Source organism: Aspergillus lentulus, assembly GCF_001445615.1.
Source record: "Aspergillus lentulus DNA, contig: Alt12, strain: IFM 54703, whole genome shotgun sequence".
In the NCBI taxonomy this organism is placed as follows: domain Eukaryota; kingdom Fungi; phylum Ascomycota; class Eurotiomycetes; order Eurotiales; family Aspergillaceae; genus Aspergillus; species Aspergillus lentulus.
The window spans coordinates 4086858-4107520 of NW_028322115.1; the positions used below are offsets into that span (position 1 = coordinate 4086858).

Here is a 20663-nt window from a genome sequence, read left to right on the forward strand (position 1 = left end):
TGATGCTTGCAATCAGTGCTTTTGTTTTATAATCTCTATTAAGAGTAAATCAAGGCACATATAAGATTACAAGAGCTATATTATGAGAAGCAGAAGAGGAAGGATAATTATACATAAAAAGTACATGGTGCATGGATCTGCATTTTTCTGTTCTGCAGTGGTGGATCCAACCCTTAACCCAATCCAAACCAGTCTAAGCTGCACAGTCACGTGTTAACCTATTTCAAGTTTAGTGTGTTTTCCAATAATAAGTGCGCCAGGGGTGATATCTTTCCTTTTTAGGTCCAAACACGCATACCTGTCCTGGAATGTTGACCTAGCCAATCAATCACGGCTACTAAACTCCAGGACATCTTGCAACGGCCCCTCAAAGAGCTATTCATACAGTCCGCGGCTTGAGTCCCCAAAAATGGCGCAAAAGCAGTTATCACTGCTGCCACCAGACCTGATGGAGTCTCAATTATCCACAATTGACCTCCTGACAGCCATGTTTCCTTCTCCTGGAGAGATCGACATACCTGTGTCTACCACTGAATGCATTGAGAAACTCCGCAAGTGGTGCGAGGATCCATCTGCAGTGCCCTGCGGAATTCCTTCAACGCTACACCTTGTAGTCTGTTTGCCGATTGCAGGGGGAGAAAAATCAATACAGGTCAACATATCAATCCCGGTCCAATGTGATGCTCTAGATATAGCACAGCCGCCGTCATTGAGTTACTCACTGCGACAGCCAGATTGGATGTCTAAAGCTGAGCTGGCTACGCTGGCCGCTGGAATGCCGTCAGATGACCTGTTTGAGGCCTTTGAATACGTCCAGGATGAAGGATTGCGCTTTCTCGAAGCCCAGCGGGCTTCAAAGTCTGAGACCACCAAGAGCAGTTCCGGGCCGATCGTCCGAGTCTGGTTCTATTTCCCGTCTCTCTCAACGCGAGAAAAACGAAACGATCTGGTTAATCACGCCCCTGATTATTCTCTCACAGGCTTCGTGTTGGCTGGCAAACCTGGTGTGTTGTGTCTAGAGGGGGCGTCGGCGGACATTGATGCTTATATGAGCTTCATCAAGACACACTCCTGGGGCGATATCCCCAGCCATCAGAAAAAGGTCAGTGAGAGATATCGGGAGACGAAGGATGTTGAGAGAGTGTTCTCTGGGATGGAGGAAATCACGGATTCATTAGGGGAACGAAGTGGCCACAGAGCCAATCGGGGCGACATGCAGGCTTTAGAAACATGGCTACAGACGCGAGGGTTGCATGAAGCATTTGACAAGGTGATATTCTGATGTCAGTCATTAACGTTCCGAGGCTCTCTGGGAGTGTTACCTCCAAGTCCATCATATCTGTAGCACTATTCCTAGTCAAGGTGGTCCTTCAAGAAGCAGACTGGTTTCAATCATGCATCACGTTTCTTATAAGCATCGAGAAGCTTGACAAGAGACGGATCCAACCTTGGTGGGCCAACTAGCCCTAGTCCCTTCCTCAACTCGCTCAAATCAAAATCAACCTGCAGCTGGCGGGTTGACAGCAAGAGCTCCACAACAGGAGTCCGTTGAAATTTGGCTGCCCACATTAAAGGTGTCATCCCTTGGTGATCTCTTGCATCAAGTTGCACCCTGCCTGTTGCCAGCAATAGTTCAACGACCTCCGCATGACCATGAGGAGCTGCTGCGATCAGCGGAGTTCTTCGGTGACCGTCAGCAGCATCTGGATCTACTCCCTTAACCAACAGCTGCTGCACAACCCCCGGATGACCTCTCCTGGCGGCCATCAGTAATGGGGTTTCCCGATGGCCAGTTTTTGAGTCTGCATCCACCCCGAGACTCAGTAAATACTTGACAGCCTCCTCCTTCCCGTTTTCAGCAGCCAGCAATAATGGTGTCCTGCCTTGATACATGCGACAAGCTGGATCGACCCCTTCCAAGGACAGCAACAACCGCATAACCTCACAATGGCCCTCACTCGCCGCGCATGCAAATGGGGTCACGCCGTCATCGTCCGCAGCATTATGATCAAGCTTCCCGGTATCCAGCAACGTCTGTACAATTTTCACATTGCCCCCCTTGGCAGCATACCAGAGAACACTTCGATTGTTGCAGCTGCGCAGAGTCACATCTGCAGGCCCATACTTGGCAGAAAGCAGTGTCCGCACCACTGATTCATGCCCACACTCCGCAGCGGACATGAGAGGCGTCCGCCCGATCCCATCGCGGATGTTTACTAGGCTACGCTTATGCAACAGTAACAAGCGCGCAACGACGGTCTGGCCTGTCTCAGCAGCAAAATGGAGCGCCGTCTTACCCTGTTCAGTCCGCACCCTCACTTCGGGATCAGCGCCATCACGAAGCAGGAGCTGGCATAGCTGGGGCGGTTTGGAATTTTGTATGGCGGAGATGAGGAGATTACTGCGCTCTTTGCGGTCCTTGCGGGCCTTCATATAGGGGGTTAGGATGCTGTCAAGTTGGGGGTGACTTTGAGCGAGACAGCGGAGTTCATGCTCTGAGGGGATGTGGTCCGCGATGGCCTGGATGAGCTTGCTTGGGAGGCTGAGGAGTGTTGGTGTCATTCTATTCCTTGACACCTAAATTTCAGTTATGATGTATCGGGAATGTTGAGGGCTGCTGATGAAATGCCCCATGGCAGGTATTCATAAGAAATAGATTTTGTAACCAGTGGAGAAGATACCACAATAGTTAAAGTGATGCGCCAAGTGAAATGGGCTCGAAGAAAGAAAAGCTAAGAATTGAGACGTGCTATACTCCTTTCAGTATCGGTTGCCTGCCCGTAATCCAGACTAAGCTGCGAAGCGAAATAATTATTAAGGGGTCATTAGATAGTGAAAAAGACTTCTGGGTCCATGAGAGCATCAGAACCTTCAGTGGCTTGCTGTAGGTACCAGGCACCAGTATGAAGGATCATATTCCGGTGGTTACCTACAGTAGTTGTCAATTTGTTGTATTGCTAACTTAGCGGTCCCTGTTCTGACGTCTCAATTCCTGGACGGATATTTAAATCATCTCAGATACATGTCAGAGTGAGAGCATCAGAATTGCGAGGATGGAGTAGAAGACCGGAAGTATAGCTGGATAACAAAGTCCGGGGCATGCGTCCCAATTCAGACCGGGGGAGAGCGGACATCAGGACCAAAGATGATGCGGAGAGTGACCGAGATGAACTGATTTTAGTGAGTCACCCTTACTCTTTCATCTCCTCCCGCAACCAACACTTCCGTCCGAATTGACCCAACTGAGCGTCATACAATTACTCGCCACAATGACGATCGTACATATGGGTCAGTGCAATTCCAGTTGATCAATTAATACGTCGTACTCATATAATCCAGTCCTGTTCAAGTTCCGTCCAGAAGTGACGCAAGAGCACAAGGATACCTTTGTCCGCGAACTCAAGAAACTCAAGGATCTCGACTGTGTCAAGGGTCACCGGCTGGTCGTCGGCGGGCCGTCAATCACTGATCCAATCGAGAGAAGCAAAGGGTTTGAGATTGCGCTGCTAAGCTTCCACGAGAACCGGGAAGCTTTGGAAGCGTACCAAGCCAGCAAGGAGCACCATTGGTATGTGCATCCAGCAATGGCGCGCGATAGCGACCAGGCGACGCTGACAAAAAGATAGGGTAACCAGTACATACATGTTCCCCTACAAGGAGGATCTCGTCCGATTTGACTTTGAAGTGGCGCCGGAGGACGAGTATATGTGGAATTTCTTGCCAATTGATGGACTTACACAAGGGCTTGCGAAGGAATAAATCTTGTCTATTTTTTGAGATGCGATTGGGTTGATTCAAGTATCTAGATGTAGTACCTGCCAGATTGTGTAGTGTGATGAGATCTGAACTATGGCTGACAGAGAGGACTACAATGACTATAAGTGATAATCTCTGCTATCGTATAGCCTGACCTCCGACGCTAAAATGGACTGCGGTAGTTTTGGAACTGCCCCGGGGGCTGTATACGACAGAACATAGGCTACATTCCGATATTTATATTGTTGGCCGACAAGCATCCCACCCGAGATCTGTAATAAAATATCAGGCATTCAATGGCTATAGGTGGTCTGGTCAACTGAATCATTTGATTGAAACATAAAAACATGATACACGTCGTTTCTCTTGAACCAACTGTTGTCGAGACAAGTGACTGGTTTATACCAAGCTAAGTGCCAAAATGACGGGCCATCTGCGTTGACGGCTCGCTCTTGAATCGGCATAGCGCATAAAAGGATTAGGACTCATTCTTAATATTCATGTCTTGAATCTCCTCCTAGGATGCGAATTAATTTTCTCCTTGCCAACCAGTCTAGAGCTTCCCAAGTGTCTCTCCGAGCTCCGCCGCACGAGATGTGGCCGCCTGTACTGCTTTGTCAACAATATCCTTGAAATTCAGCGACTCAAATGTCTGGAGGGCGGCGTGCGTTGTCCCGTTTGGACTAGTCACGTTCTTGCGCAGCTGGGCCGGTTCCTCCGACGACTCGACCAGCATCTTGCCCGCACCCAGGCAGGTCTGAGCCGCCAACCTTGTGGCTTGCTCCTTGGAGAGACCCAGAGCAGTGGCGCTGGCAACCAAGTGTTCCACCATAGCGAAGAAATATGCAGGCCCAGATCCTAGTCAGTGTTAGATTTATGTGTCATCTGCAGTGGAGCCTCCAAGATACTCACCGGACAGACCGGTCACAACATCTAGCAGTTCCTCCTTATCCACCCACTCGGTAGCCTTGCTAACGGTCTGGAGTAGAGTTCCGATAAGATCCTTCTCCTCTGCCGTCACATCGTCGCTAGCCAGAAGTCCCGATGCGCCTTCCTTGACCAAAGCCGGCGTGTTGGGCATGACGCGGACGATATGCGCAGTCCGGCCATCGCTCGTCTTGAGCCACTCTTTCAAGCTATTGAGCGTAATACCCGCCGCAATGCTGACAACCACAGGGAGTGATGTGCGCTGTGACCAGGCGGCGGCAAGCTCCTGACAGACATTCTTGGTGGTTTGAGGTTTGACGGCAATGACCACAATATCTGCGTTGCCTGCAGCTTCACCATTGGAGGTCGTCGTCTGCACACCCATCTTCGCGATCTTTTCGCGGTTGACATCCCATGGCTCGGAGACGGTGATGTTGGAGGGGTTCATGTCCTGGCTCACGAGACCTCCGATGATGGCCGAGGCCATGTTGCCACCGCCGATGAAGGCGAGTTTGCTCTGCTGTAAGGATGTCATTTTGGGATATGTAGTTTGACGTGTAATGTAACAGACTGAATGCTCTGTAGTCTCTAGTCTGGACACCAGATAGATAAATGATGCAACTTTGCAGACGCGTCGGATCAAGGACGGCCCGATGTCGGCGGGAGGGGTCTGGCCCCACCGGAAACGCGGGGGTTGTTCATCTTCCCGGTGCCGGCCCGGTTAGACCACAGTCATATGGGGATATTTGATCCTTACTGAGTACAGTGGGATTGAACGGCATCTTTCCAGATATTGGACAACTTGTCCAGCAGACTGTGCAATTATTCATGTGACTATGTATTCCATGCATTGATAAGAGTGTATACTATCAATGAGCCTAGATACATGCCACTGCTCTGCTCATCAAATGCAAGTTTTTGCACCAGCACGAATTGAACACAGATCACTGCTATTTTGACTGGACTTCCCGACTATGGGATTCTTCTAGATCTGTATGGAGTGACACTAGAAGGGTGGATCCATAGTCGCTGCATTCTGGAGCCTGTCTGGCCCAGTGGAGCAGTAGATTATGTTGATCTTAACATAGAAGTCGGCATATAATCGAGAGGTGTCATCACCCCGAAAGTTCGCGAACGAACTTGATGACCGAGAACGGAACACCATTCTTGGTTGGATCCTGGTACTGAAACAGAGGGAAATTGTAGAGCGGCGCCACCAGCGTGAGGAATCCCCAGACCCAGAGATACCCGATCAACCTTGTCCAGAGGGTACTGCACTGCTTGGTATTACCCCTGAAACGCCGGAATGCCTCCTGCACAGCGTCTTCGATCATGATGCCAAGTGGTTGAACCAGGAAGCATCGTACAACGCCACTATAAGGGAGCCAGATGCCTGCTCGTCCATCGATCGCGAGGTGCAGAAACACAGAGATGGCGAAAACGCATGTGATATTCAGATACCGTTCCACTAGGAAAGGACGAGGCAACCTCAGAACATCTCGACACACGTAAGAGGAAGTACTTCTGCATTGGCCAGCGAAAGACCTGATGCCAGAAGCGGCTGCAATGGACAATAGGTTAGCGTCAAGGCGAAAGAGCAAGCAAGGCCCATGATATCGTACGTGAGAAAGGAGAACCGCCACGACATATTCTTATGAGGACCCTTGAAGGTCGTAGGATCCGAGACCCAATTGACAAAACAGCCGTGTCTTGTCCAGAATTGTGGGCTCATAGGAGCGGATGGCTGCCTCGCTCATCGCATGCGAGATAATCCGTCGCTTCCGGGCATGGACGCGCTTATCTGTTGTGCTCGCCTGGTTCTGTGCCAGCCATTAGGTACAGCGAGTGTAGGATGCGCACTAGAGAATGTACATACGACTAGAAGCTGCTTCTCCTTTGGCCCTGGAAAATAGATCCTCCCCTGGCTAGTGTGAGTCAAGGACTTTGCAGGCCGCAATGCAAGCATATAGTACTTTTTCAAATCCGGTCCCGGGACCATAGACGGCTACTCGAGTAAGTACTTCTGTCATCGCAAAGGAGTCGGTGTCTTACTTCTAATGGCGTTCGGAGTACATATCGAGATCAGATTGGGCTCGAGCCGCAGAACCTTGTCTGCCATGGAAACGTGTTAGCCTTTGCAATCGCATTGAATGTCCTTGAGATAGCGTTTCATAGGCCTTGTGCAGCTTGTTGACGACCAAATGTCTGTCTCCTGTCCAGGTACAATACAGGCTTGGTAGGATACTGATGCGGCACAGGAAAGGGCCGGGATAGCGGGCAAGCGAACGGAGATAGAGGCGATAGACTGACGCGATGAGTAGCTGAAACGCGGTGGTCAGTACCTCATTGACACAGATGGATATCATGTGATGCTACAGAAACTCACCCGAGTGAGGAAGATCACCATGCCATACAGAGCAATGGTGCTTCATCTTCTTGATTGCTCTACTCTTCGGCACGGAGAGTCGTTTAAAATACCGTTCCTATTACTGAGCCATGTGCTCACAGCTTCTGCTGCGTATGTCAAACGTGAATTGACTCTGACCGGGGATTCAATATCCCTACGATATGGCGATTGAAGTCCTGACTATATGTTGACTCAAATCATTCAATACGCCTAAGGGAAGGGAAATTGAAGTCTAAGAATAGTTAGGTGCTTACTGCCAGCACAACACCATGAATTACCGACATACTGAAATACCTACAGGCGTGTTTTTGGTTTGTCTCAATGGCTTGCCGTAATTGTCATCCAATTGATTTATTCAAGGTGGTTCTTTAGCAGATGAGGTGTGTATTTCCTGCAGAGACGTCTATCAGGCACACCGCCAGTTTTTCGGCCAGCACAGCCAAATAAGTAGTCCCACCTTACTCTGTCTCTGCTTTCCAAGATATGAATCAACATCTAAGCTTATCATGCTATAGACTTCCGCGTCCCTGCAGCAATGGATTTCCAAATGTCATCATCTAAGGCAGCCACTTCAAGAGACCAACTACCCCTCACCTCTGTGCCACCATTAAGAAATGCAGACATCCACCACTCTGTCCTTCATTGCCAAAACACATCTGGAGCAGAGCAGCGGCCACAGCATTCCACATCTATTAGCCAAGCTATAGTCCACCCATCTTGTGACAGTTCTCGAAATAAAATCCGGTTGAGTGGTGCCCTATTCTCGCTCCTGGTTCGTCATGCATGGCAAAAACAGGTCAATTTCTATACTGAGATCTGATATTCAGCTTTGTCTCTTCCTAGCGGCACTTGACTTTACTATTGCTACCACTGCAATCCCAACAATTGTGTCTTCCTTCCACTCTGGACGGAGCTATGTGTGGATCGGCTCCGCGTACCAACTGGCCAGCGCTGCGTCGACGCCCATCTGGGGAAAACTGTCAGATATCTGGGGACGTAAAGCCATCCTACTGCTCGCCATTTTCATCTTTGCGATTGGATCGATTATCTGTGCGGCTGCCACCATGACGGGGATGATGCTAACAGGCCGATCGATTCAAGGTGCTGCAGCTGGCGGAATAGTGATTTTGGTGAATATCTGCATTAGTGACTTGTTTACTGAAAGGTCTGTTTTGCCTACCACAAGATATAGGAGACTGGATTACTCGGTGCTGATTAAGGCTATTAAATGGTAGAGAACGAGGATTTTATCTTGGGCTGACTGGCGTCGTATGGGGACTTGCCAGTGGCATTGGCCCTCTTGCTGGAGGTGCGTTTTCCGAGTACGTTTCCTGGCGCTGGAACTGGTGGATCAACCTTCCCTGTTGCGGAGTCTCGTTTGTTGTTCTGTTCTTCTGCCTCGACCACGTTCGTGAGAGACAAGCGGGAATCAGCAGCGGCTTGCGACAAGTCGACTGGCTAGGGACTCTGGCCGTCACCGGTTTAACAACCATGTCTCTTCTGGGTCTAAACATTGGGGGTGTCTATAGCTCATGGAAATCCGCCAAGGTGATCTGTCTTCTCGTGTTTGGAGGCTTCACAATGGCGGCTTTCGTGGTCTACGAAGCGAAGATCATATCCTAGGAGAAGGCTTTGATCCCAATGCGCATTCTACGACGTCTTTCCAACAATGCGTCCTTGCTTGTCTGCTTCATGCATGGATCTGTAAGGACAGGCCAGGAACACCCCTCAGTCAGAGAGAGACTCACTGACACTTACCGACCTTGTTGGATCTAGGTCAATGTTTCGTCCTGGTACTTTCTTCCACTATACTTTCAATCCAGCCGCTCCCTGACACCTCTTCAATCCGGCCTTCTCCTCATGCCAATGACCGTCATCCAGGCTGTGACGGGAGTCATTGCTGGCTTTATCATCCGCCGCACCGGTCGGTATCTCCCGTTGATCTATCTCGGTATGGCTCTTACCACATTAGCCTTCTCGCTGTTCACCCTTTTGTCCGATAAGTCGACCATCTCCGCTATTATCGGCCTAGAGCTACTTGGAGGGCTCGGCGTGGGGCTCGTCTTCCAACCTCCCCTCATCGCGCTCCAGACTTTCGTGCACCACGACGACGTTGCCATAGCTACGGCCTTTTTTGGATTTATCCGGAGTTTTTCTACCTCTGTGTCAATCGTGATCGGCGGGGTCATGTTTTAAAACGAGATGCAGTCACGTCAAGGCATGCTTCAAAGGCTTCTTCATGGGGATATTGCCAACACGTTCTCGGGCCAGAATGCTGCCGCGAACGTGGCTCTGGTCAGGTCGCTAAGCCCTGGCGAGGCGCAGATAGTCAGGGAGGCGTATTCACAGAGCCTAAGTCGTATGTGGATATTGTATGCTTGCTTTGCAGCTGCTGGACTGCTCATGAGCTTCGGCATTCAGAATCAGACATTGCGAACTGAATTGATAAATGAAACGTCCGGCTCTACCGGTACCCAATCTCGAGCCAGGGATGATAAGACAGGTGTTTGAAACAAGTCCTACATCTTTGCTCAACTGCTGGTTCACTGAATAGCTTGTGGAGGGACACAATGACGTGCACACCTCTAAATAAAAACTTGCATATTACTAAGCCTTAGGGCTAATATGCACTGATTGGATTAAGGAAACGATTCCGGGCTTCAACGACCTATATTGGGACATCAATGGGAGCCTATCGGCCGAAAGACCCGAAAAGATCTCCAGACAAGATCGAAATTGCCTGAATGTGATCCTCTCCGCTGTGGCTGCCTCCATTGAGACAAGATTTCGACCACTGCTGGATCGCACCGAGAGGAAGATAGAGGAAGTGAAGGGTCTTCGAGCTGGCGTAAGTCATTTCCGCTTATAGCTGCCCGAAAGGTCATCAATTCTTATGGAGTGATTGAAGCTTTTCAATGCCACATTAGTGAGAGAAGCACCGAAAGGAACCACTCTGGCTGAGAATAGTGGCCGGCAAAACCGTTATATGGTGGTGTTTACTGTCGCCACCGTGTTCTATCTTCCGATGGGCCTTGTGACAGTGAGTCCTTCTCTATGCTGTAGTTGCTCATGTACGTGAAGCACTGCGGCCTTTGCGACTAATCTAACACTTGGTCCTTCTTCGGCATGCACCTGTCTGACCCAAATGGCATTTCAGCTGCCTCACAGGTACCATTTATCCTTACATCTGTTATCCTGTCTCTGAGCCTGGCGATATATTTCATTGCTGCATGTGCCCTTTGGTTTATTCGGGATAGATTCAGTCAACAAGATACTCACTTCTTGGAACCCGAAAAGGACGCCTCAGAGTGATCAGCAGCATCAAAAAACTGCAAAGTTAAGATTTCCTAACTTGCTAAATAGAAAGAGGTCGATGCCAGCAGCTGTGTAGCGGATCTTTGACCGTGAGTGCAGTGGAAATAGTTTCATGTTTGGAATGCAGGAGTAGCACTTGCAACACTTCCCTCCTACTCCTAGTATTGGCAGGTTATCGGGTCTCTGAGATGGAGCAGAGCGCATATAGAGGCCGTAGTTGGAGCTCACCTAGGTGAAATTCGAAGGCGAATTGGTCTTCCATGGACATTGCCGGGTGCCGGGGCATTCCGCGGTGTCCTCATCAGACAACATTTATATTACTAGCTAGGTGATTTCTGTGGATAGATTACTGGGCTAACACATCTATTTTAGCCATTAGGGTAAGAGTACCACTGCTATGTAGGGCCTGATGCAGTGGGATGCAGAGATATATATTACAGTGGTAGAGGTATGGCTGTGCTGCCAGATTTAAAAACCTCTCTCATCTCTTTTCTCTTATCCTTAATACTCCGCTCTAATCCTTATAAATATAATATATGCACCAACCTCATCTCACAAAAAGTAAGATAAATGTTGCTAGGATGAACTAAGTAAGGTTAACCAGTTCTTAACTTCCTATACAGCAGCAATACACAGAGTGGAAAGGCCACTTTCTAGCTCAAAAGCCATACATAGTCATATCTTTTCCATTATCATCCAGCCTTACTCCGTAGAAACATGGGTAGTAATGAGGATACTGTGGTCACCTGACTGGGAACATTGGATCTGAGTTCTCCACAATCCTGTGGATCAATCCTTAATCCACATGGTTGGATCAGATAGTGTGGATCGACCCAAATCATAATATCAGGAATACTATTATAACAACAGCTCTAACGAAAACAACAAATGTAAACTAAAACACTGATGATCAAGAGGTCGATTTCTAATTAGGTAGAGGGAGAAAGTTCCCTTATGCTGCTAGTTACAGCTTTGAAACATAGACAGAAATGTCTTCATACTATTACGTGTATGAATGACATTTCTCATAACTGAAGCCTCGCACATCTGTCCCACATAGCAGAATTCACTTCTTATCGGTCCAAGTCACCGAGAATGGAGAAATCAGACATAACATCTACGGTGGAAGAATAACACCTCATGCTGGGAAAGATGCTAAGGAACAATATGCTCCTTAGCTAATGGTGTGAAACGCAAATACGGCTTCACAGTTTGCATATATGGAAACTTGGCCTGCGCCTCCTCGTCGGCGACACTCGCGGGGACGACTACATCGTCACCAGGCTCCCAGTTGGCGGGGGTGTTGACAGAGTACTTGTCGGTGGCAAGTAGGGAATCCACGACACGGAGCAGCTCAGTTGTGCTCCGACCGGTGGAGGCCGGATAGGCCTGGATGAGGCGGATGACCTTGTTGGGATCGATGATGAAGACGGAGCGGATCGTGTAGGCGATGCCGCGGGCGTCGACGTTGGTGACGTCTTGGTGGTCGAGCCTGTTCCATTTCTCAGTTTGTTAGTGGCCAGGCCCGACAGAGACTGTAGACGAGAGAAGAGATTACTCACATATCATAAGTATGGGCGATCTTGCGATCCTCATCGCCAATGACCGGGAACGTCAACGTACAGCCGGCGATCTCGGTGATGTCGTTGATCCAACCATCGTGCGACTCGATCGAATTGGCGGACAGGCCGATCAGCTTGACGCCGCGCTTGGCGAACTCGGACTGGTGCTTGGCCAGATCTGCCAGTTCGGTGGTGCAGACAGGGGTGTAGTCTTCGGGGTGGGAGAAGAGGATGACCCAGTCGTTGCCGATCCACTCATAGAAGTCGATACGACCGATGGTAGTGTCGGCTTGGAAGTTGGGGGCTTTGGATCCCAGGCGGAGTCTGTAGATTGTGGCATAGTCAGGTAAAATTGTCCAAGGGACTAGCAGCACATCGACTAATCATTGCGGATCGTCATCTTATCAGAGACGAATGATGACCAAATATCAACAAGTAGGGCACACAAGGAAAAAGAAGGGAAAACTAGGAGAGAAAAGGGGAGACATATAATGTCACATTAATGTCACAGAAACAAGCACGGATCATCAGACAAAAAACATGGAAGGGTGGGTAACTTACGGCTTGTATGCCACTTCCTCAGGCATTGTGAGCGGGAATTGATTCTTTTCAAAGCCCGCGGAGAATCACTGCGATTAAACAAGTATAAAAGGGAACCAAGATCGATGACTGGTTATTCGATTATAGCTAGGAACCAGGTTAAGTTGATATTTGAAAAGACCAAGTTTGGAAACATGACATAAGAAGTTCAGCCGGAGACTGTGAGGGAGAAAGAGTGGGAGGGGATACTGTGTAGATAGAGGGAGAGGCGAGGGAGGGGAGAAGGGTCTGGACCTTGCTAGAGCTGGCCAAGGATATTGATTGCATTTGATGATTTGATCAAAATGTTGGGTTGTTGTAGAATATAACGCAGCCAATAGGAGCCATGGAATATCCCACTTCTCCATCCCTTGTCCCAGGAACGGGTTAGCGCCTGAAAGGTTAAGATAGACGTCATAGCTCAATCTGTCAGATTTACTTTGCGGGGTCCCTTCAACATGGATAATCAGATATAGGCTGTATAGAGATTCACTAACATTTATTCATGTGCATCTAATACAGAATCTACTCAACAAGTGGACAAAAGTGCCATTAAAAAAGTAAAGTCCATAGAGCAAAAGCGGTGACAGCATAACTTTGGCAGTCGGTACATGGAAGGGAGCAGCCAAAACCGGTTTTTGCAAGATGGCTTTTAACTTCCCGAGCGCCACAGCCTGCACTAGGCTTAGCGCCCTTTCCATTGTCCAGACTTTCGGGCCATCCATCTGCTATCTGCATCTGCCACAGTCCACAACTGACTAACTGCTGCTGCTGCTGCTGCCATCTTCCATGTTTTGATTGCCTCCTTAATTTTTTTTATTTGTCTCCTACATCGCACAGTCAATATACCCGACCATCATTGCAGTTGCTGGAATGCTCATCTCGTCAACTTTGATTCCTCCGTTACTTTGAGTTTACAGTTGGCGGATATGCCTCGGATCTTCCAGTCAACGTGACCAGCAACGCGAATGATGATGAGATCGGCGATTGATACACCCACTTAATAATTCTTATTATCCCTTTTAATCTTCCGTCAACACCCAAGCCACCCGCTCCCCACGCCATCGCAGTGATGCACCGAGAGGCTCAGCAGCCTCCTACCGGTCTGCTGGACAGGCTACGACGGCTAGCAGGCTATACCTGGGACGAGTCCAGACAGTTTTGCTCCAGCTATGGCGTATGGTGCGTTAGCCACCTCCATTGTTGTAAGCGGAAAAGACCACGTGCTAATGCTTCGTAGGCATACCTTCGGCACAAAACACCTCGTCGATACCAATAGGTCGCGTCAAGTCCTACCCGTCCGTCCTCGCAGCGCGTCGTCTCTCGAACAACGCAACGATGGGGCAAACGCTGTCGCGCCGCCGCGCGAGGCGCGCGACGACGGTGGTATTGCGGCGGACAAAGGCCGGGAGAGTGAGATAGAAGTGGTGGCGCGTATTTCTGAGAGCCCGGGCCAGGAGGAAAAGGCTCAGGAGGAGTACCGGAGGCTGGCCGCCGTAGCCGATCCCCAATACAACTGTCTCTTGAGGCCCCTGGAGGTGAAGCGATTACCCAGTCGCGATCAAGAGCGCGAGCCACCGCTGGTTGCCTGCATCTACGAAAGCCCCGGTCCGAATGACTTGTTGAAATACGTCGACTGCGGCCTGACTTGGTATCGCGAGGCTCCCAAGGTGGATGATAGTGACGAAGATCATGATAACAGCTCGGATGAGGACGATAATGACGCGAGTTCGCTGCGACGCAGTCGGGACGAGCCGATGCCGCTTTCCACTTTTCTCGATTTCGCCATCGGCGCCGCGGAATGCATCAAAATTCTCCATAGCCAGCAGATTGTTCATGGGGAGATCAGGGCGGATGCTTTCCACTTCAGTGAGGAGACCGGGAAGGTGAAGCTGATTCACCTGGGGGCCGGTCTGCGGCGTTACCGCTCCGACCTCAGAAATGCAACCTGGTCCGCTCTGGCCAACCAGGACGGCGCTACGGCCAGGATATCATACATGAGCCCGGAGCAGACGGGCCGGACGCCCATTCAACCCGACAGTCGAGCGGATATCTATTCCCTAGGCATCCTCTTGTGGAGCGCTCTGGTCCAGGAGGCACCGTTTTGCGGGAGGACTCCCATGGAAATCATCAGAGCGGTGCTGGGAGAGGAACTCCCTCTCGTATCGAGCTTGCGACCGGATGTTCCGGACCTCATCGCGCGGGTGATCGCCAAAGCAACCGCCAAGAATGTCTCGGAGCGGTACCATTCCGTCAGTGGTCTGCGGCATGACCTCGTGGAGCTGCGGAGGCTGCTGGCTGCCAGAGAGTCGGACGGCGAGGACAACGATGAAGAGGAAGCAGCGACCGCCACAGAGGTCGAGAACTGGAAAATTGGCAGCAGGGATGTCTCTCCATTCTTCACACTGCCGCGCATCATGGTGGGCCGGACACAGGAGCGAAATGCCATTGTGGAGATCCTGGACCGGACGTATCATATGTACCAGGCGGGAAAAGGGCTACAGCTGTCGTCGTTGCCCGAGGGTCAGTTCGCCACATTCGATGCTTTGGCCTTCCCAGGCGACACCCCCGGCGAAGAGGATGGCCACAACGCGATGGACGGGTTTTCGAGCTTGCTAGCCTCCACAAACGGCGTCCGCCGGTCGTATCCAGCCAATACGGCTCGTATGCGGTCCCCTGCCGACTCCCGGTATGGTTCGTTCGAGAGCATCGAATCCGCAGCAGGGTCGTCAGACACAAAGACGGCAGATAAGCGACTGTCGTCCCAATCGATTGACAGCGCCAGTGTGGACGGAAGCTCGCGATCCAGCGACAGTGCTGGGAGGACAGCCGCGCATCGCATGATGGTGCCGAAAGGACGATGCGAGCTGATTACCATCGAGGGAGGCGCTGGCTTGGGCAAGACCCGGCTGATCACATCGGTGCAGATTGAAGCTAGACAGCGAGGCTTCTTTGCCAGTTCTCGGTTTGATCCTGCCGCCAAAGAGAGGTTGCGTCCAGTGTTGCAACTATTTTCCAGCCTGTTCGAGCAGGCGTTTTCGGAGAATACTATTGAGCCTAGCTTCCTGCCGATGTTGAGGAATCATATAGGGTCTGCGTGGAACACTCTACACAAGGTTTTGGGCCTTCCGAAATTCCTCCTAGGATCCGGTCCCGATTTGCCAGACCAGGCGTCAAAGCGTGCTACTGCCACAAGTCCAACCTCCTCCCGGCACACAGGGACTCCAAGTTCTCAAGAGTTTCTTCGGACCGGATCGTCTACCAAGTCCTTGCCGCTCGTCCGGACCTTGCTGGATATTCTGCGAGCCTTCTCGCGATACAAACCGCTGTGTCTCTGCCTGGATGATGTCCATTTTGCGGACGAAGAGTCATTGGAGCTTGTTGCTCAGATCATCTCTGCTAGGATCCGAATGGTGGTTATTCTCGCTTACCGGCCAGAAAGTGCCTCCTCGGAAATGACCACCCATATCTTAGACCTTTGTACCAATGAAGGTAGCTTTCCCGTTCCTTTTCCTTTCCCCGTGGTTTAGACCTATACTCATTAAACTAGCAGGGTTCCGAAAGGCAAGAGATGTAGGAGTTACCAATATCACCCTGTCTCCACTCAACGAAGACAGCGTGATGGAATATGTCGCAAACACCCTATATCTATCCGTCCCTCTCATTTGGCCCTTGGGAGCCCTCATTCAGTCCCGGACTGGTGGGAACCCCTTCTATATCCGAGAAATGTTGAGCGTTTGCTATCGACAGAAATTCGTCTGGTATGACTACCAGGAAGGCTCGTGGTCATTTGATCTTCGCCGCATATCGGATCATTTCAAGGCAGACGACTACCACGAGGCCGTCCTTGATGATTTCTTGGTCATTCGGTTGAATAGCTTACCGCCTGTCACCAAGTCAATCCTGGCCTGGGCATCCTCCGTGGGAATGACCTTCTCATTTCAACTGGTGCGCAGGCTTCTCAGTGGCGACAAGACGACTTCTGAAGCAGGCTTGTCCGAGGTGGAGATGATTCAAGCACTTCAGCCTGCCATGGAAGCCTACGTGATCGCACCTACAAAACACCATGACGTCTTCTCTTTCACGTATAACCGTTATATGCACATTGCAGCCTCATTCCACGCAAAAGCCAAAGACGATGTGAACTTCATTAAAGCACAAGTCCTTTTCCAGTATTATTCCCACGACGACAAATATCGCAATATGCTGGCATCCGCCATCATTGAATCCGCTCCGGTCATCAAACGCTCCGTGACCAGAAGACAGCCTTTCCGCAAGTTTCTGGTGGATCATGCGAAAGCTGCCAACGAGACTGGCTTCCGCTCCACCGCCATTGACTCGTATGCGTGTTGCATCGTCCTGCTTCAGGATAACATGTGGGATGGTAACGCTGAGGATGTGAGCTATGACGAGACGCTACACATTTTTACTGCCGCTGCAGAGTGCTATCTGTATCAAGGACAGCATGCCGAAGCTGATTGCTTGCTGCAGTCGATCCTCTCTCATGCGCGAAGCGCGGTGGACAAGGCCCCAGCGTGGATCTTGCAGTCTCGCATGCTTGCGCAGCAAGGTAATTCGACCGATGCTTTCCAGGCGCTGCAAGCGTGCCTCGTGACTTTAGGTCTTGATATCGACGAGGAGCCGACTTTTGCCAAATGCGACAAACAATTCCGGCGACTGCGTGACACTATTACAGCGATCGAGTCGGAGGGCATCGCCGAAAAGACGCCCGTGGAGCATCCCAACTTGGCTGCTGCCGGTGCAGTTCTCGTAGAGGCCACCCGGGCGGCTTTCTGGTCCGATACGCTGACCTTCTATCAAATGACACTGGTCATGGTCGATACCTATCTCACTCGCGGTACATTTCCCCAGGCCGGCATGGGACTCTTGCAGCTGGCCGTGATTGCGATCTCTCGTGACAATGCTATTTCCTTCGCCAGCCATTGTGGGGACCTCGCCTTGGCTCTAATTGAGCAATGGAAAGATCCCCATACCATGGGCCGTGGCATCGCCTTGTACTCAACCTTTGTCGGTCATATCAAACACCCCGTGCAGTCCTCCATTGCGCAATTAGAAGGGGCCTTGGATTATGCCATCCGCGCTGGTGACCGGATCGCGACAATCCTGAATTACGGATTTCTGGCCACAGCAAAGTTCTTTGCCTCTGAAAACCTGGTGGAGCTGGAGAACTTTTGCGTCTCCAGTTGTGAGGACATTCCTCACTGGCAGTCAGACACCCCCGGCGGCACCATTCTTATGGCGATATGCCAGGTCTGCCGTGCTCTGCAAGGGAAAACGTTCACGCACGACCCTATAGGGGTGATGAGCTGCGAGGAGCACAACTCGACCGCCTACAAGCATTGGCTGGTGAAAACGATCAAGAACAGCGACCGCCCCCTTATGCTCTATGAAAGCATGGAAATGGCTCCATTATTCCTTTATGGGCACTACGCCCGAGCGGTTGCACTGGGAAATGCCTGCCTCAAAAAGATCAACGCTGTATGGTCTGCACGGGACACGAGGTTCCTCATGTTTTTCCATTCCCTTTCTCTAGCTGGATCAGTATGGATCCGGAAGCAAGAGCTGCTCGAGCGCTCATATCAGGCAGGTTACCCCCAGCCGGCCTCGGATGTAGACGCGCCGCCTCTCGATCCCTCTCTGAAAGAAGACATGGTGGGCCTGGCAAGGATGCTGAGGTATTTTCGGCGAAGGATCGAACAGTGGCAGGCTGTTTCAGATGTGAACTATCTGGCGTGGTCTAAGATCCTCGGTGCCCAGATCGCAGAGATGGAAGGTCACCAAGCCGCGGCTCTACGTCTCTACCAGGAAGCTTTGGATCATGCTTCCACCCATGGTTTTATTTTCGAAGAGGCTTTGGCCAATCATCTGTTGGCTGGCCATCTGATACGCGAGGGCTCTTCCCGATTAGGCACTCTTGCCCTCAAGGAGGCAGTTACTCTTTACCGGCGAATGGGCGCCACCGGAGTGGCTGATCATATCCTGCAGACGCATGATCTGCAACAAAGGGTAAAGGACGTACGGGAGGCTGCTACTCAAACTGACGCGGAAGAAATGGCCGTGCAAACTAGACCACGAGTGACCACTGCCAATACCGACGACACCTCCAGCATTGAAGATGCCGTGGCGGACCGTGCCCTCCACATATTGGATCTCACCTCCATCCTTGAAGCATCACAGGTGATTTCCAGCGTTCTGCGGGTGGACGAGCTACTGCGTACCATGTGCAAGATTATCATGCAAAGCTGCCATGGTGTCGCTACCCTAGCAGCCATTGTCACCAACGAGGAGCAGAAGGTCGGGTGGGCAGTGGCAGCCAGTGGGAATGCCGCCGGACATATCAAAGTACATAATCCTCCAACCCCAATCCGCCAATCGAACCTTGTGGCCGAGAGCATCGTCAACTACTGTGTGCGCTTCCGCGAAGCGGCGTATTTGCCGGATGTCCTCCAGGATCCGCGGTTTAGCCACGTTAGTGAAACCTGGGTTGCGGAAAACCCGGTCAGCAAATCTGTCATGGCCTTGCCCATTTCGCCCGGCGGCGACGAGAGTGGACCCAATGTGGTGCTGTACCTGGAGGGGCCACCGAACGCCTTCTCGTATCGTACTCGGGTCGTTTTGCAGTTGCTCGTGGTGCAGCTCGGGATCAGTTATTCCAATGCCCTGACACTGCAGGAAGTCGAACGCGTCTCCACCATCAATCAATCCATGGTTGAGGCGCAGAAGAAGGCCCTAGCGGAAGCTATGGCGGCAGAGCAGAAGGCAAATGTAGCCAAGGCGGAGGCCCTGCATCATGCCAAGCTGGCGGAAGAGGCAGCTAAGGCCAAGAGCAGCTTCCTCGCCAATATCTCCCATGAGCTACGGACTCCTCTAAACGGGGTCATTGGCAACTCCGAACTCTTACTCAACAGTCCACTGCCCGAGGCGCAGTTGGAAATGGCCGAGTCGATCCGCATGTCGGCGAACCTGCTCCTCGCCGTGATTAATGACATCCTCGACTTTTCCAAAGTTGAGGCGAACAAGATGCAGTTGCACGTTGTCCCATTCGACATCGAGAGGATGGTAACGGAAGTCGTTCGCTCGGTTCCCGCCGACTCCAAGAATGGGCCCAGGTCGAGCGATGTCCACATCGTGCACGACATTCAACTCCAGGAAACGCGTCACGTGTGTGGTGATCCGGTGCGCCTGCGGCAGATTCTAGGAAACCTGCTAGGCAACAGTATGAAATTTACGGAAAAGGGGACTATCACTATCGGAGCCCGCGCGGAAAACGAAACCGAAGACTCTGTCCGTCTTTCCTTCTGGGTGGCGGACACGGGGATCGGCATCCCCGCTGCACTCATCCCGCGGTTGTTCAGACCGTTCACCCAAGCTGATGCCAGTACCGCGCGCCGGTTTGGTGGTACCGGACTAGGGCTCAGTATTTGCAAACTTCTGGTGGAATTGATGGGCGGCACAATCGACCTCAAAAGCACCGAGCACGTCGGAACGACCGTTTCTTTTGCAGTCACATTACCCAAGGCGATCCCGGGAGATTCGGGACGCACTACACCGACATGGTCCAGCGACGGCAGCCAGGGCGTGATCGATCAACGGCCGCCGTTGGAGTTGCTGGATTTATCTAACACTCGCCTTGCCGACCTGCGTGTCTGCATCGCAGAGGACAACCTCATCAATCAGAAGATCACCGTTCAGTTCCTCAAGAAACTAGGTTTTACCCAGATAGACACCTACAACAACGGCCTCGAAGCTGTAGAAGGCATCCAGAAACAGGCCCTCCGGGACCAACCATACCACATGATTCTGATGGATGTTCAGATGCCCGTCATGGACGGGTATGACGCCACGCGGCGTCTGCGACAGGATCCCATGGATGCTGTTAGGCGGATACTCATTATCGCGCTTACAGCGTCGGCGATTCAGGGCGATCAGGAGCGTTGTTTGGCGTCGGGGATGAATGATTACCTGGCGAAGCCAGTCCTGCTGGGGGCTTTGAAAAAGAAATTCAGCAAGTATTTGAGGATCGCATGAGTGTGATCCTGGTTCTGGATATCATTGTCCTGTGGTGGTTTTTGATTGATAATACCCGCTTAGGTTTA

At 51.2% G+C, this 20663-nt stretch overlaps 9 protein-coding genes across 9 annotated transcripts; 5 read left to right on the plus strand and 4 right to left on the minus strand.

The window, feature by feature from the left end:
- Positions 1 to 409: 409 nt before the first annotated feature.
- ALT_7274 (DUF1115 domain protein) lies at positions 410 to 1282 on the plus strand (the record flags this gene model as incomplete). The annotated part of the gene is made up of 1 exon (XM_033557180.2): positions 410 to 1282. One exon carries the CDS (start codon positions 410 to 412, stop codon positions 1280 to 1282), a length of 873 nt encoding a protein of 290 aa, XP_033413071.2.
- Positions 1283 to 1392: 110 nt separating this feature from the next.
- Positions 1393 to 2562, minus strand: ALT_7275 (ankyrin repeat domain-containing protein; the record flags this gene model as incomplete). The annotated part of the gene is made up of 1 exon (XM_033557179.2): positions 1393 to 2562. One exon carries the CDS (start codon positions 2560 to 2562, stop codon positions 1393 to 1395), a length of 1170 nt encoding a protein of 389 aa, XP_033413070.2.
- Positions 2563 to 3269: 707 nt separating this feature from the next.
- Positions 3270 to 3759, plus strand: ALT_7276 (Dabb family protein; the record flags this gene model as incomplete). Its single annotated transcript, XM_033557178.2, has 3 exons — positions 3270 to 3288; positions 3340 to 3568; positions 3627 to 3759. 3 exons carry the CDS (start codon positions 3270 to 3272, stop codon positions 3757 to 3759), a joined length of 381 nt encoding a protein of 126 aa, XP_033413069.2.
- Positions 3760 to 4309: 550 nt separating this feature from the next.
- On the minus strand, positions 4310 to 5218 carry ALT_7277 (pyrroline-5-carboxylate reductase family protein; the record flags this gene model as incomplete). The annotated part of the gene is made up of 2 exons (XM_033557177.1): positions 4310 to 4614; positions 4669 to 5218. 2 exons carry the CDS (start codon positions 5216 to 5218, stop codon positions 4310 to 4312), a joined length of 855 nt encoding a protein of 284 aa, XP_033413068.1.
- A 580-nt stretch (positions 5219 to 5798) lies between these two features.
- ALT_7278 (uncharacterized protein) lies at positions 5799 to 6017 on the minus strand (the record flags this gene model as incomplete). The annotated part of the gene is made up of 1 exon (XM_033557176.2): positions 5799 to 6017. The coding sequence occupies one exon, from the start codon at positions 6015 to 6017 to the stop codon at positions 5799 to 5801; it is 219 nt and encodes a 72-aa protein (XP_033413067.1).
- A 1852-nt stretch (positions 6018 to 7869) lies between these two features.
- On the plus strand, positions 7870 to 8713 carry ALT_7279 (putative MFS-type transporter C1399.02; the record flags this gene model as incomplete). The annotated part of the gene is made up of 2 exons (XM_089600217.1): positions 7870 to 8255; positions 8326 to 8713. 2 exons carry the CDS (start codon positions 7870 to 7872, stop codon positions 8711 to 8713), a joined length of 774 nt encoding a protein of 257 aa, XP_089455679.1.
- A 237-nt stretch (positions 8714 to 8950) lies between these two features.
- On the plus strand, positions 8951 to 9286 carry ALT_7280 (uncharacterized protein; the record flags this gene model as incomplete). Its single annotated transcript, XM_089600218.1, has 1 exon — positions 8951 to 9286. One exon carries the CDS (start codon positions 8951 to 8953, stop codon positions 9284 to 9286), a length of 336 nt encoding a protein of 111 aa, XP_089455680.1.
- A 2274-nt stretch (positions 9287 to 11560) lies between these two features.
- Positions 11561 to 12554, minus strand: ALT_7281 (putative AhpC/TSA family thioredoxin peroxidase; the record flags this gene model as incomplete). The annotated part of the gene is made up of 3 exons (XM_033557174.2): positions 11561 to 11897; positions 11968 to 12291; positions 12529 to 12554. The coding sequence occupies 3 exons, from the start codon at positions 12552 to 12554 to the stop codon at positions 11561 to 11563; spliced, it is 687 nt and encodes a 228-aa protein (XP_033413065.2).
- A 1064-nt stretch (positions 12555 to 13618) lies between these two features.
- Positions 13619 to 20595, plus strand: ALT_7282 (ATP-binding hybrid sensor histidine kinase/response regulator; the record flags this gene model as incomplete). The annotated part of the gene is made up of 6 exons (XM_089600219.1): positions 13619 to 13728; positions 13787 to 15240; positions 15295 to 15535; positions 15608 to 16038; positions 16100 to 20399; positions 20448 to 20595. The coding sequence occupies 6 exons, from the start codon at positions 13619 to 13621 to the stop codon at positions 20593 to 20595; spliced, it is 6684 nt and encodes a 2227-aa protein (XP_089455681.1).
- Positions 20596 to 20663: the final 68 nt, after the last annotated feature.